Source organism: Prinia subflava, chromosome 10 (assembly GCF_021018805.1).
Source record: "Prinia subflava isolate CZ2003 ecotype Zambia chromosome 10, Cam_Psub_1.2, whole genome shotgun sequence".
Taxonomy (NCBI): domain Eukaryota; kingdom Metazoa; phylum Chordata; class Aves; order Passeriformes; family Cisticolidae; genus Prinia; species Prinia subflava.
Genome location: NC_086256.1, coordinates 30,009,982 through 30,022,770, shown reverse-complemented (window position 1 = coordinate 30,022,770; position 12,789 = coordinate 30,009,982). Strand labels below are relative to the sequence as shown.

The window sequence follows — 12,789 nt, the reverse complement described above, 5'->3', positions numbered from 1 at the left end:
GTTATTGTGAGTGTGTAACCAGGGTAATGCAATTATAGGCATAACTGGTAACACCACCTATAATTAAAATTAATGAACTGTCCCTATTATATGCCCCTCTTTTTTTCAGTTACTAAAACTTCAGTGGTTTAGACTGGAATTTTCCATGCTGGGTGTCTGCCTCCAGCTGGATGCTTTTGGGTTCTTTTCCAGCTCTTTGAGAGAACAAGCTGGAAGGAGGAAAAAAAGACATTGTGTCCACAGCTTTTTTTCTCTAGTAGTCCATCAAGCACGTAATTGTGACTGTCTAACTGGATGTGCTTTTGCTAGCCTCATAAAACCAATGGTATGTGGCCAACTTGCAAGGCTCTGAAGAGGGCTGCACGTACCTGAGAAACTTTGTGGAGCGTGGCAGTGAATTCTTCCAGGGGCTTAATGCTGTGCTGTCCCTGTGGAGAAGCTAGGCACAAACGTCCAGGACAACTGCATGATTGAGCAAGCCAGACCTATCCTGCGAGAGGTTTTTCCCAGAGCTGTGGTGCTGGAGGAAAGGAAGGCTCCTTTCTGTGCTCTGTCTCTCTGCTCTTTGTGTTGTGGCAGCGTGGAGGAGAGCACAGCCTGACTGGAATACTGAGGAGTGTTCATTTGGGACAGGGGAGCAGAGCCAGCGGTGGGAGGGAGAAGCACAAAAGGAGGTGTAGCTTTAGGAGAGCAGCAGAGAGGGTCTACAGACAGCTCTGGATCTTGGAACTGAACCCGTGCCCATAGGTCAGCACTTTGCTGCCATCCAGCAAACCCTGGGAATGGCACCGGGTGGAAGGAGGGCTGTGTGTCCTGTGCTGGGGAGCCACTAGGAGGAGCGTGCAGACTGCTGCAGCCTGGGCAGAGCTGCTCCTCCATGGCCCTGGCTGGAACCGTAAATTTCTAGAGAGTTTTGGAACTGTCCTAAAGCAGAGAGCCAGGGAGACTTGGTGATCAGAAGCTGGGATATGGGAGCAGGGCATTAGAGCTGTGTGTGTTAGTTCCAGGAGGAGATATCACCTTGTTTATGTGCACAGAACCCCAGTGTGGCTTTGTGCAGTGCTCTGTGATTGAGAGCTGTGCAGGCAGAGAAGCTGTTGTTTGTCCCCTGCTTGCCCATGGGATAGATCAGGTACTTGCTGGAAAAAATCATCTTGTATTTCTGCTGGTGGGCTCCAGTGGAGCGATGAACAGAGTGAGGTTCCCTTCTGCTGCCATCTCAGTCCCTCTTGCTTTCCAGGTGCCTCTAAAGGATGTGCAGGAAAGCAGTAAAATCAGCAAGGAAGCATCAGTGTCTACAGCTACAGTATGGGGATTTAGGGAATATCACGTAATGTTCAGAGGCTACTGGAACTGAAACACTCGGCATTTTTAGGAGTTGCTGAGAATAATGTGGAGATGTTTTAAATCATAATTATCTTGCATCAAGGAGGGTATTAACAAGAGTGAAAAGGCAGCAGCATCAGGTGGTCTTCCTGCGTTGTCCTCTCCGATTAGCAGAGACAGAGATTCATCAGAGGGAGCTAAGTTAAGTTAGAGGTTTGGAGGAGCCTTTCTCATTCCACTGACAATGCAGGGATCCTGGTTGGATAAGTGTGACTTTAGCCTTTGTGGACATCCCATCACTGGAGGCTTGAGGAGAGTAAGACCAGTATTTCCCTAAGCACCCAGACTGTGTGAGAGTGTTCATCCTGCAGCATTTGTCAGCTTTGAGTGCTTGACTGTTACAAATTCAGGTTATCTCATGATAACCTTGCTGTAGATATGAAGGCTTTTGTCTGCATTTCACTTCATGTTAATATCTGAACTGAATGTCACCAATGTCACCAATAATCAGTGGCTAGCTGTTGAATAATTTTTCCTTCAACTCTTTCTTTTCCCCTGGGATTTGATTAGAACATCTGTACAAACAGTTACACTAAGTTGCCAGATGACTTTGATTTTTATAGCCCTTGCTTCTCTCAGCTAGCCTTTCATTTTTGTGGAAATTTTACACTTTAGCAGCAAAGTTTTTTTAATTTATGATCATCTTAGTCTTTAGAGGAATATCTTAAGTTCTGTTGGGCTTGCAGTAGTTGCACTCATGCTTGGAAGTTGCATGAGTTGCACTCGTGCTTGGAAGGAAGACGACTTGCTAACTGGGCTTTAAGAAGAGGTCTGGGTTAAAGCAACTGGAGGGAATGGGAGCTCAAGGGAGAAGGCTCGTAGGAAGGTTTCCATGCCTTTGCCAGGCTCCTGTATCCCCATCTCCCCCACTGTAGATGGATGCACTCCGCTGATGTTGGCATCTCTGCGCGCGGGCGGCTCCGACATCAGCGAGGACGACGAGGACGGGGAGGACTCCTCAGCAAACATCATCACGGACTTGATCTACCAGGGGGCCAACCTGCAGGCGCAGACAGACCGCACCGGGGAGATGGCCCTGCACCTGGCAGCCCGCTACTCCCGCGCCGACGCTGCCAAGCGCCTCCTGGATGCTGGCGCGGATGCCAACGCTCGGGACAACATGGGACGGACCCCTCTGCATGCGGCCGTGGCCGCTGACGCCCAGGGGGTCTTCCAGGTATGGCCATTGGAGAACTCTGCATTTACATGAGCCTGTCCAAGCTGTGCTCTGTTCACTCACAACCCTGCTCTCGTGCCTTCCACACTGTGGTGGCCAGGCAGAGCTATTTTGCATCCAGTTTCCTTGGGTATTCATAGCTTGAAGAACTCAGCGTGCATAAATCATCTGGCGTGTATTTATTTGGGCTGTTTGCCCCTGTCGCCTGTTTTCTGGGTCCTTGCATTTCAGTGCTCAGGCTGCTTTGTCATTGTAAAATTTCTCTTGAGATTCTGCCAAATCCTCAGTTTTGGTCTGTAGTGGTACTGAAGAAAATCCATTTTCCCCTGTTGTCCAGATCCTGATCCGCAACAGAGTGACAGACTTGGATGCTCGGATGAATGATGGGACGACCCCATTAATTCTGGCTGCACGTCTGGCTGTGGAAGGGATGGTGGCCGAGCTCATTAACTGCCAGGCTGATGTGAACGCCGTGGATGACCACGGTAATGTGAACACCGAGTGCCAGGCTGGGCAAATATTTGCCATGGTGTGAGCAGGGAGGGGTGGGTTCTGCTCTCCCAGAGTGGAGTCTCTTCATGAATTCTGTAGCTAAATCACACACTGAGCTCTACTGCAAAGTCCTCCAGTGGTAAATAAACTATGGGCTGCTGCACAGTGGCTTGGTTGAACAATCCTGGAGGAGAAGTAAAATAACTCCTTGGTTTGTTACTGATGTCATTGTGTTTCCCTGCAGGTAAATCTGCTCTTCACTGGGCTGCTGCTGTCAACAATGTGGAAGCAACACTAGTACTGCTGAAAAATGGAGCCAACAGAGACATGCAGGATAACAAGGTACAGTGTGGTGGTGCTCAGCAAGCCTGTGCTTCCTAACTGAAAGCAGCTCTTCACTGCTGGTAGTGAACTAAGTTCAGATTTTCTTAACTGGGTGCTCAGTGCAGGTCTTCCAAACCCAGACTGAGCTCTCCCCAAGTGCTGAGTGTCTTACAGGGTTTCTGATATGGGAGAGGAGTTCTCTTCCTTGTTTGGCCAAGTGCTGGGCATCCAGGCTGTCCTGCTTTCCTTGCAGGGAAGGAATAGACTAGACATGGTCAGTGGTGTGTGAGAGCAGCAGGTGAGGTGCTGCTGGTGTCAAACAGCTGGATTCCAGTTAGCAGACAGAAAAATATCTGGTGGCACAGCAGCAGTCATGTCCTGTGGTGTTTCCGGGGATCTCAGTGCAGGGTGGAGATGAAGGACAAGCCCCTCTGTTTGACAGACTCTCTGCACTGTGCAGATGTTCTGTAGCTTCACTGTTAGTGTTTGCTGTGGCTTAGTCCTTGATTTCTCTCCTCTGCCTAAAGTTTCTTTTTTGGATTATTATCTGTTGCTCAGTGGATCTTAGAGCTACCAACAAGCTCTAATTCCTTACTGGGCTGTTTTAGCCTTTTGTACCTTTCCCTCATAGGGAGCAGTAGGAGAAAGGCACCAGGTGCTTTCATGGTTCCTCCAAGGATCCCAGGGCACAGCTAGTACCCTTCCTGGTGGGAAAATTCAGCCTGTGCTCCACTGCTGTGTATGAAATTATCTGTAATCTGCCTTTTTCAGCGGGTGGCTCTTGGAGACTGCTAATGTGACACTGCATTATACGGTGCTTGCCAGGCTGCTACGCCGTAAGGGACTATGACTTGTAAGAGTCCCCCCACACTGAAGCTGCTAAAATATTTACTCTCTGTGTTTCCAGGAGGAGACCCCACTCTTCCTCGCTGCTCGCGAAGGCAGTTTTGAAGCAGCAAAAATCTTGCTGGACCATTTTGCCAACCGAGACATCACAGACCACATGGACCGGCTGCCCCGGGATGTGGCCCAGGACCGGATGCACCACGACATCGTGCAGCTCCTCAATGAGTACAACGTGGCCCACAGCCCTGCCGGGCACCCCGGGGCCATGCTGAACTCTGCCCTCTCCCCAGTCATCTGTGGCCCCAACAGGTCCTTCCTCAACCTGAAACACGCTTCACTAACCAAGAAGTCACGAAAACCGAATGCCAAAGGCATGCCCACCAGCCTCACCAAAGATGCAAAGAGGAGAAGGAAGAAGTCCCTCAGCGAGGGCAAAGGGCAGTTTTCAGAGAGCTCGGTGACCCTGTCACCGGTGGATTCCCTGGAGTCTCCCCATGCTTTTGCATCTGAACCGACCTCTTCTCCCGTGATGCCGTCACCGGGCGTGCTGCACTCGTCGCCCAGCTCGCTGCTGGCCGCTCCGTCGGTGCAGGCTGCGCACACCATGTCCTTCTCCAACCTCCACGAGATGCAGCCCTTGGGACGTGGGTCCAGCACGGTGCTCCCGTCCGTGAGCCAGCTGCTGTCGCAGCACAGAACCACCCCTCCCAACAGCGGGCTGGGCAGGCTGCGGCCGGGCAGCGTCTCCACCGAGTGGATGAACCGCATGGAGGTGAACGAGTCCCAGTACAACGAGATGTTCGGCATGGTGCCCCAGGTGATGCATTCCCACCCCAGCGTTCCTCAGCAGAGTGGCTTGGTTCAAGCCGACGCCAAGCACCTGGGGGTGTCCAGGGAGTCCTTGCCCCCCATCATGACTTTCCAGCTGGTTCCCAAGGGCAGCATAAACCAGCAAGCACTGCCGCCGCAGGCTCAGTCAAACTGCGCTCAGAACATGGCTGGCCCTCTTAGCTCCATGTACCAGATCCCAGATCTCGCCCAGCTGCCCAGCGCCTCGTTCTCCATGGCTGCCATCCCTCAGCAGGACGGGCAGGTGGCTCAGACGGTCCTCCCGGCCTACCACCAGTTCCAGAGCTCGATGGGGAAGTACCCCACGCCTCCCTCCCAGCACAGCTGCTACTCCTCGGCCACAGAACGGACTCCTAGCCACAACCGGCACTTACAAGGGGAGCACCCGTACCTGACTCCGTCGCCCGAATCTCCAGACCAGTGGTCCAGCTCTTCCCCACACTCTGCCTCCGACTGGTCTGACGTGGCGACCAGCCCCGGTAACAGCCAGCGCGGGCCGGCGGCCGCCCACATGACGGAGCAGCAGCGGAACAACATGCAGGTGTACGCCTGAGGGCTGCCCACGGTGCAGCCCGGCCAAAGCGGACTCCAGAACTCATGAAGGTCTTCCAGGATGGAAATGAAGAACCATTTTAGTATCCAAGAGTCTTAATGAGCCCAGGATGTTCTTTCATTGGAGGGACTGTGGTCGCTGTAGACTTGTGTGCTTTTATGCTAAATGGAGAACTGTAGAAGCTGGTGATGGAGAAGACCAGCTGAGTCACTTCTAACCAACGCACCTCGGACGTGACTGCTGTCTGCATGGATACTCCAGTCTGCTTTTAAACATGTTCCACCGTTGCTTTGGGGAGACAGCTCTTCAGCTTAATACACCTTGTGGTCATTTCTCCAGAAATTTAACCAAAACCAGCTTTGTATCCTTATTTTGTTACTCTTCCTGTTACCTACGTAACCCCTCTCTGAAGCACCTTCTGCTAGTTCTCCTCGAGTTCAAGTTGCCTTGTCTTGACACAGCTCAGAGCTGCACCCACATTCCTAGGCCCGCTCCTTCCCTCGTCCACTCTTGCTCAGCAAGCGAGCTGGACCTCCCAAAACACCTACAGGTCAAGTGATGCCTCTTGTCAAGCAGCTTCACCCTTTCCTCTTCAGGAGTCTTTGTCTTATAGAGACCCACTAACATCCCTTAGTGTTCTCACTGCCTGCTCCCCAGGTATTATGAGATTATATATGCATATAGTCTTTTTAGGTTGGTTGTTTTGTTATTTTCCCTCCTGAAAACGCTGGTCTGACCTGGTCTTCCCACCACAGTGGCCCGTGGGCCCATGTCTTCCCCAAGACACCCCTGACCATTTTGACACACTACCCTCCCCGTGCCCCCATCCTGCCAGGAGTGTCCATGATTGCCTTCGTGGGCTTCCATGCCAGAAGAGATGCACTGCAACTGATACAGACCTTTTGGGGTGAGCAGGAGTGTTTCAAAAACTGGTAACACAAGCTCCCAGCGTTCTTGCACAGTAGTCCCCTCCCCTCCATCCAAGGGTGGCTGTGTGTCCTGTCCTCCAGATACCATATGCTGCCTCTTTATGGTGTTATCAAGAAGTGTCAAACATGTGGTGACTTGTTTGTGGTGTGTGTCCTTCTGCGTCAGGAAAGACATCCAGCCCTTTGAAAAGTGTTCCTTTTGCTGCAGCCCTGGCTCAGAGCTGCCTTGTCTTCCCCTCCCAGCGCACGGAGGCTGCAGCCCTGACTGCCGAGCAGGCTTCCAGCAGCACGAGTGGCATGCCAGGAGCTGTGGCAGCAGAACAAATAGCTCAGAAACCATTGCCTCCTGCAGTTTGCTGCCACAGGTCTGGGGCTGTCCTCTGCTCCCGGCTGCAGCCTGAGTGGACATTTCCTGGCCGAGGTGGCTCACGTGCTCTGTGGGACAGCAGGGCCGCCCGTGGTGCGACTCCCCCGATAGTTTTGGAGTTGTGGAAGCCAGCAGTCACCGACCTTAGGCAAACGGCCGCTCTCTCTGCTTTGTCCGTGAGAGCAGCGCTCCTCTGAAGGGCTCCAGACCAGCCAGCAGCCCAGGTGAACATTTGTGGGGATGGTTTGCTCCTGCCTCTTTAGGGGAATGCTGCAGACATGTCTTCCAAAGAGCTCGGGGCTGCCGGCTGCTGCCAAAGGACTGAAGGCCACTCCCCTCCGAGCAGGCCATCCAACACCTACCGTGTACAGTATTCTTTCCTATTCTTTCCATTCTAATCAAGCCTCAAAGTTGCTTTTCTTTTTTTTTTTTTTTTTTTTTTTTTCCTAATTCCACTCAATGGTACATGAAGGCAGGGCCTCAGGAGGAGCTGGTTCCCGGGGCTGAAATTGTTAATTCTGTGTGAAGTTTCCCATTTTTCGCGGTGCACACAGCGTTCCCCGGCACGCTCGCTGCAGCCTGCCCTCTGAAGTTCAGCTGCAGCTGACTCAGACCTCCAGGGGGGTCTGTCCAGGTACACGTTTCACTGCAAATAATGAAGTGTTGCTTCGTCGATGCTAAAGAAACAAAGGGCTTTTGCTCGTTAGCTCCAAATAACCAAGTGCCTTTTTATATATGTGGCTTCCTTTTACAAGATGAATGCTTTCTGTGGAATGAAGCCGGTTCCGTGCCTGGCCTCTTAATATGATGGCCCTCTGCCTTTCTTCTTTTTTTTTTTTTTTTTTTAAACTACTTGTAAAGTTAATATCTCCTTAAGGTGGTATTTTATCTCGTAAGTTGTAGAGTAACCATTCACACAGCAGCATTTTCCTATATTAATAACGGAAAATATTTGCTTATTTTTACATTTTTTATAAAAGTCTTTTATGAAAATAGTTGCTGCCAAATGTATAAGCAATTTTTATCCCCAGAATAAAAAGTATGTGCCCAGTGTGTGTGTGCCGCTGCTTTTGTTTTGTTTTCCTGGCTACTGTGGGACAGCCACCGGCTCATAAATGAATTGGGGTGCTCTGTCTCAGCACGACACGAGAACCCCACCACTTAGCTCCACCCAAGGGAGCTGGAAGCAGCCTGGTGTGAGTGTTAGCAGATGGATTTGGGGTCTCCTGGTGAGCTGAGAAGGGGGCAGTAGCCAGCAGCCAAGCAGCTGGGTATACTGGCAAGGATGGGGAGGGACTGGGACGGCTCCTTTCTCAGACACTTTGGATAAGAGCTCTTGCTTGCCTGTGGGAGCCAGGGAGGGGCTGGGGCATTCGAGGGGCTTTTAGAAAGGTGCTGAGCGAGCATGGTCATGCAGTGGTCAGGGGGGCTGTGGATTCACTCTCTCCCAGGTCCTGCTTGCTTCCCTCGGCTGTTTCCATCCTGCAGGGCAGAGGACCCTCATCCCTGGAGCTGGGGCTGCCTCCCTGCCTTTGTCTCAGCAGCTGATGCATGGAATCCTTAAGGTTGGAGCAGCCCCCCTGAGATCATCGAGTCCAACCTTTAACCTGGCACTGCTGTGTTTGCCCCTTAACCACATCCCCAAAGGCCACATACGGATGTTTTTGGAACATTCCAGGGATGGTGACTCCACCACTTTCTGGGCAGGCTGATCCAATGCCTGACTGCCCTTCCATTGCCAAATTTTCCCTCGTGTCCTTTGTAAACCTCCCCTAGTGCAACTTGAAGCCATTTCCTCTCATCCTGTTGCTTCTTACCTGGGAGAAGAGCCCAGCCCCCACCTGTCTACAGCCTCCTTTCAGGTTGTTGTAGAGAGTGATAAGGTCCCCCCTGGGCCTCCATTTTTCCAGACTAAGAGCATGAAGATGTGTGATTCTCCAGCCTCTGAAACAGGGAATCACCAGTCCTCTCTGCTGGTCTCAGGCTTCAAGAGTTTGACCTGAGCAATCAGAAAACAAACTGTCAGTAGCTGCTGTGCTGTGTTTGGAGGACGGAGGTGCCACCAAGACCTTGGGCTCCACTGGTGCTCAGCTGGCTGTTCTCCAGCTCTTGCTGTGGACTCGGAGCCAGTAGCTGAATTACGATGCTGAGCTGGGGTAAAGCTGCTGGGGGCATTTTAAGTGTTTAATATTCAAACAGTGCAGCTCCTTTATCTCCTGGTAGAGCCAGCTGGGTGAGTCCAAACCTCCGGGAGGCATTCATCCATGTTTTCCCACAGCTTGCACATCTGTGCCAAGGTTTAGCGAGCTCTGCCGAGCCCCTGGCACAGCTGCACTGAGCTCACTGGTGCTCAGGCTGAGACTTGAAGCTCTGTGTCCTCGGGACTGCTCATGCCTGTTCCCCAGCCTGGGATGGCCGGGGGCTTGTGGAAACGTGTTGTGTTGCAGACTGAACCATCCAGGCAGGGAGTTGCCGCATCCCTTATCCAACTGAGGAGTAGTGGAGGAGCCCCAGGTTCTTTGGGGGAGATTTGTCATGTTTTTTTATAAATCAGGGGTGGAGTCCTGTTTTCTGGGGAGTCGCTGTGTTTGCAGGGTTTTGCCATTGATCGGGGCAGGTTGTTTCTTTCAGCACTGATAGCAGGCAGCAGCTGTGTTTGGACATGAAAAGGTTTCACCCCTTGGATCCCGGAGGATCCCAAGCAGCAGCAGCTCTATCCTGCTGTGTGGGTGAAGGAGAGGGGTCTGATCCTCCTCCCTGCCCGAGGCAGTAGCCAGACCTGCCTCTGCACGCCGGCAGGGAGCTGCTCCCTGTGGGTGTAGCAGCGTTCACCGGCTGCATGTTTCAGCAAACGCTGCCGCAGAGGAGATCCCACGGCAGATCCCTGGGCTGTACATGGCTTGAGCCTGGCAGCAAGCTCTGCATGTGGGGGAAGCAGGGCTCAGCCCTGGGTCTGGAGCCTCTGCAGGTAGCTGCCTCCTGGGTCACACTAAGGCTGGTGAGCACCAAGCCCTCAAGGGCAGCTCCTCTCTTCCCCACTGGTCTCCACCAAGGGTTTTGAGGAAGGACAGCCAGGCATTGGCCGGAGCTGGCAGCAGCAGGAGCCACAGGACAGGCAGCAGGATCATCTTTCAAAGCGTTGATCCATCAGGAGCCAGCAAAGTGACATTCCAGAGCAACGTGGTGGCAGCAGGAACATGGAGAGCTCCAGCTGCCTTCCACAGGTGCAGAGGACCATGGCAGAGAAGGCTGTGCCAGACCTTGCCCGAGGGAGCCCCAGGAGCTCATCCCTGTGGCTCCACGCCGGCAGCAGCCTCCCCGGGCTGGGGGTGCAGGGGCAGTGAGGGGCTCTGCTGCGGGAGCTGCCCCTTTCTCCCGGAGGGACACGCAGTGACGAAGGCTTGCGTCAGGGCCCCAGGGCTGGGCACCCTGGCCGCTATCTGATGGCACCGGCAGCCCCCGGCTGCAGGCTGTTCCCACATCCCGCATCCTACTGCAAACATCCCCTGGCAGTTCAAACAAGGGCGGTGTGTGGGTGACGCAGGGCAGAGCAGGGGAGGGCGGGGGTTCGGCCGGGTGCCATCCCTCGGTGGGGGACAGGGGCAGCGCCAGGGGATCGGACCCACGGCCCGGCCGCGTGTCGCAGGGATGCTCTGGGCGGGATCGGGCGATCACCTCGGGGCTCATCCCTGCCAGCTCCTGGGCATTCCAGGGCTGGCCCAGCGGGCATCCCTGCCAGGTGCCAGGCTGTGCTGGGCTGGAAGATTATATCTGTATCGCGGGAGCAATTAATGATAATTGCAGGGGGTTTATTGACCAACTAGGACAGGTTCTTCCTGTCTGTTTCTGGAGATTGTTAAATGCAAACAGAGAGAAGATCTGGGCAATTTTCCAACAAAGGTGGGGGGGGGCATGGAGGGGGGTCAGCAGTAAGATTTTTATGGTGAGAATCACCTGAGTTGGGCAAACACAGATGCTGGTGAGCACCAGGCTATAAAGGGCAGCTCCTCTCCTCTCCTGTCCCGGTGACCCGCGACGAGCTGCTACTCCTCACCATCTCCAGACAACAGGTGAGGAAGAGGACCTTCACAAGGCACTGGGGCCTCGGGGTGCTCAGAGCTGGCAAACAGGCGAACAGGAGCTGGTCCCTCTCCCTGGCAGCTGCTGCGGGAGCTGAGCTCTGCCCTCGCTGGATGGGGCAGGCTGTGATGCTGCATTTTTCAGCCCTGCGTTGACTTTTGTCGCTGCCTCTTTGAGGGGAAGATGAGCTGAATCTGCAAATCGGCCCCTATGCCCAGGGATTAGCCCAGATAAAGGGGAACTGCACTGCTGTGGCCAATTTGCCTCCCCAGCTTGAGCAGCACTACCAGCTCAGGGCATGAAAATGTCGCCGTGCACATAGTCCCTGCAGCCCCACCTGTGCCATTGCCTGGTTGGGGTCCCCTGACTTGTGCCCGTGACAGCACCCTCCCCTTGTCCTCACAGAGCAGCTTGGCGCTCCCAGGTGCCTCCTGGCGACTCTGGGACTGGTGGGGCCGGGACAATCTGCTGCCAGTGTGGGCTGGGGACTCCAAGCCATGACTGGGGCATGGGGTGCAGGCATGGGGCAGTGACCTGAGCTGGGGAGCTGAGAGGGAGGCACAGTCTCTCATCTCCTCCGGGGGCTCAAAGGGGCCAGGCTTAGCCCACAGTGGGGCAGGTTTGCACTCTCTGGGCACAGGTAGCATCCTCTGTCCCCAGGGGGCCTTGTGTGACCCTCCCAAGCCTTTACAGGGAGCAAGGAGGATGGCGGCAGTGGCCAGACTCGCCCTCCTGCTGCTGGGCTGTGTGGGGCTCCTGCAGCCAGTCGGTGAGTGCCACAGCTCGGGGGACACCTCTGCTTTTGTAGCTGAGCCAGGAGGGAGCCGCGCTCCTCTCCAGGCAGTGATGCCAGCTGTCCCTCACCCCTCTCCGTGGCTCTCCCCAAACAGAGGGCAGGTACATAAACTACTGCCCCAACGGCTGGTCCTACTACAAGCTCAGCTGCTTCAAGTACTTTCCCGAGCCCCGGACCTGGGAGGAGGCTGAGGTAAGGCCACTGGGGTGCACAGGGGAACAGGGACCGCCATCTCCCGGAGGCGCCCTGGCACTGACAGCTCTCCCTGCAGAGTCGGTGCCAGGACGTCAAGAACGGCGCCCACCTGGCCTGGGTGGAGGACGCCCCCGAGGCAGTCACCCTGCGGAGAACCATCTCCTACCACCAGCGTGTGCAGCCCGTCTGGATTGGACTCCAAAAGAATGAAGAGGTGAGGTGTGGGTGGCAGGGATGATGGGGGGCTGGGGGACAGCAGAGCCATGCCTCTGAACCCCCTGTCCCTGCACAGAGCCAGGCCTGGCAGTGGACCAATGGGAAAGACTACAGTGTCACCAGTGAGATGCCTGGGAATGGTGCCCGAGGGGGGAGCTGCGCCGCACTGACCCACTACAGCGGTGAGAGCCCGGCCCCCGCGCCCTTCTCCTCCAGGTCCCATCCCCTGGGAGGGCCGCGGTGGGCACAGCTGGAGCTCGTCCTGGCCCCCGCCAGCCCCTGCCTGTCTCTCCCGCAGGTTTCTCCGTGTGGGCCAGCACGGACTGCTCGCGGAAGCATCCCTACATTTGCAAGTTCTACCCCTTCCACTGAGCGCCGCCCCAGCCCGTGGCAGACCCCGCGCCGCCGACCTTCCTGCCGTGCCACCTCCGACTCTCGCCCCGCAACTCCTATAAATACATCTTATATACAAACAAGCATGCAAGTGCTGTGTGAGCTTGGTGCTGGTGCAAAGCCCAGAGCTGGTCCGGGAGAGAGAGACGGGCTCTGCCACGGCTCCCCGAGCTTCCCGGCTTCCAG

The 12,789-nt window shown here is 54.7% G+C and overlaps 2 protein-coding genes across 3 annotated transcripts in view; both read left to right on the top strand.

The window, feature by feature from the left end:
• The window catches only part of NOTCH2 (notch receptor 2), an 83,459-nt gene extending 75,483 nt beyond the window's left edge, over positions 1–7,976 (top strand). The window contains exons 30-33 of the mRNA XM_063406719.1: positions 2,262–2,563; positions 2,901–3,048; positions 3,300–3,397; positions 4,287–7,976. Of these exons, the coding sequence (XP_063262789.1) occupies positions 2,262–2,563; positions 2,901–3,048; positions 3,300–3,397; positions 4,287–5,627 (1,889 nt within the window). The 3' untranslated portion in view covers positions 5,628–7,976. The remainder of the gene's footprint in view (positions 1–2,261; positions 2,564–2,900; positions 3,049–3,299; positions 3,398–4,286) is intronic.
• A 2,865-nt stretch (positions 7,977–10,841) lies between these two features.
• Positions 10,842–12,686, top strand: REG4 (regenerating family member 4). 2 transcript variants are annotated; one of them, XM_063406715.1, is made up of 6 exons: positions 10,842–10,993; positions 11,697–11,772; positions 11,894–11,991; positions 12,071–12,208; positions 12,287–12,392; positions 12,509–12,686. In XM_063406715.1, exons 2-6 carry the CDS (start codon positions 11,709–11,711, stop codon positions 12,580–12,582), a joined length of 480 nt encoding a protein of 159 aa, XP_063262785.1. In that variant the 5' UTR covers positions 10,842–10,993; positions 11,697–11,708; the 3' UTR covers positions 12,583–12,686. The 2 variants fall into 2 exon arrangements, with proteins under 2 accessions (XP_063262785.1, XP_063262786.1); XM_063406716.1 differs by having other exon boundaries at positions 10,979–10,993; positions 11,688–11,772.
• The last annotated feature ends 103 nt before the right edge of the window (positions 12,687–12,789 follow it).